At 48.0% G+C, this 1432-nt stretch overlaps 1 protein-coding gene across 1 annotated transcript; it reads right to left on the reverse strand.

The window, feature by feature from the left end:
• Nucleotides 1-263: 263 nt before the first annotated feature.
• On the reverse strand, nt 264-1199 carry LOC104641049 (olfactory receptor 5J3). The gene has a single exon (XM_010309594.2). The coding sequence runs from the start codon at nt 1197-1199 to the stop codon at nt 264-266; it is 936 nt and encodes a 311-aa protein (XP_010307896.2).
• Between the last annotated feature and the right edge of the window lie 233 nt (nt 1200-1432).

Here is a 1432-nt window from a genome sequence, read left to right on the forward strand (position 1 = left end):
CACTGCCTCTGGCTCATAGACTTACCCTGTTTTGCACAGTGGCATCGTGTTTATTGCACGGGAGGTTGAGTAACTGGGCAACGTTTGCACTTGAGACAAGACTGATGCAGCTATGTTAGTGGGCACAGTTTGGGAGCAGACTAACTAATTTTTCAGCCCTAACATATGAGGTGCGAAATGGTTTCGGAGGCAACAGAGACCTGCATGAAACATTCCCCTTGGAGAGAGAAAAAAAGGAAAGTAATACACCATGAGATCGTCTTTCAGCAGTACATTTTCCTCCTGATAAAATTGCTTAGGGCATTCTTCACCTCCTTGTTTCTCAGGCTGTAAATCATGGGGTTCAGCATGGGGACTATAATGGTGTAAAAGATAGACGCAATTTTCTTCCTCCCCAGTGAGTTTGATGAACTGGGTTGCATGTAATTAAAAGTAGCAGACACGTAGAAAATGATGACGGCTGCCAGGTGGGAGGCACAGGTGGAGCAGGCTTTGCGCCTGCCTGCAGCAGAGCCCATCCTGCCCACGACCACCACGATGCAGGCGTAGGAGGTGAGGATGAGCAGGTTGGTGGCCATCATGTTGAAACCCACAAACACAAACATTAATCTCTCGTTGAGGCACGTGTCGGTGGAGGCGACAACAAACAGCGGTGGCCCGTCACAGTAGAAGTTGTTGATGACTGAAGAGCTGCAAAAGGACAGCCGGAGCAGGGCGCTTGTGTGCACGATGGCATTCAGCAACCCTGCAAGGTAGGATGCAGCTACCAGGCTCATGCAGACACCAGAAGACATGACAACCTCGTAGAGCAGGGGCTTGGAGATGGCCACGTACCGGTCATAGGCCATGGCAGCCAGCAGGTAAATCTCAGCTGTGGCAAAAACAGCATAGAAATAAAATTGCGTGAGGCAGCCAGCAAAAGAAATGACTTTGTTTTTTGTTGGAAGGTCCAGCAGCATTTTGGGGCTGATGGTGGAGGAGTAGCAAATGTCTAGGAAGGCCAAGTTACTGAGGAGAAAGTACATGGGGGTATGAAGCTGGGGGCTGACCTTGATCAGGGCGATCAGGCCGAAGTTTCCCAGTAGTGTCAGTGCATAGCTGCCCAGGAAGAGCACAAAGAGGATGGGCTTCAGTTGTGGGTGCTCTGTGAGTCCTGAGAAGGTGAACTGGGTCACCTCGGTGCAGTTCTCATCAGCCATTTCTACGTCACTGCAGAGACATGTGGAGGGAAGAGGATGAAAAAAGTCCTGACGCAATTTCCACTTCATAAATATCAATGTAAAAAGCTGACACTGTCTTCAAATTTAAATGGAAAAGAAAAAAATGTAAGAACTGCTGATTTTTTTTCTTGCAATGACAGTGCCATCTCTGGAAGAAATATCAGCAGTTCTTAGAAGGTTTTTTTTTCCCTTAAGTCCTTAACAGAAAGCAG

Source organism: Balearica regulorum, chromosome 5 (genome assembly GCF_011004875.1).
Source record: "Balearica regulorum gibbericeps isolate bBalReg1 chromosome 5, bBalReg1.pri, whole genome shotgun sequence".
Lineage (NCBI taxonomy): Eukaryota > Metazoa > Chordata > Aves > Gruiformes > Gruidae > Balearica > Balearica regulorum.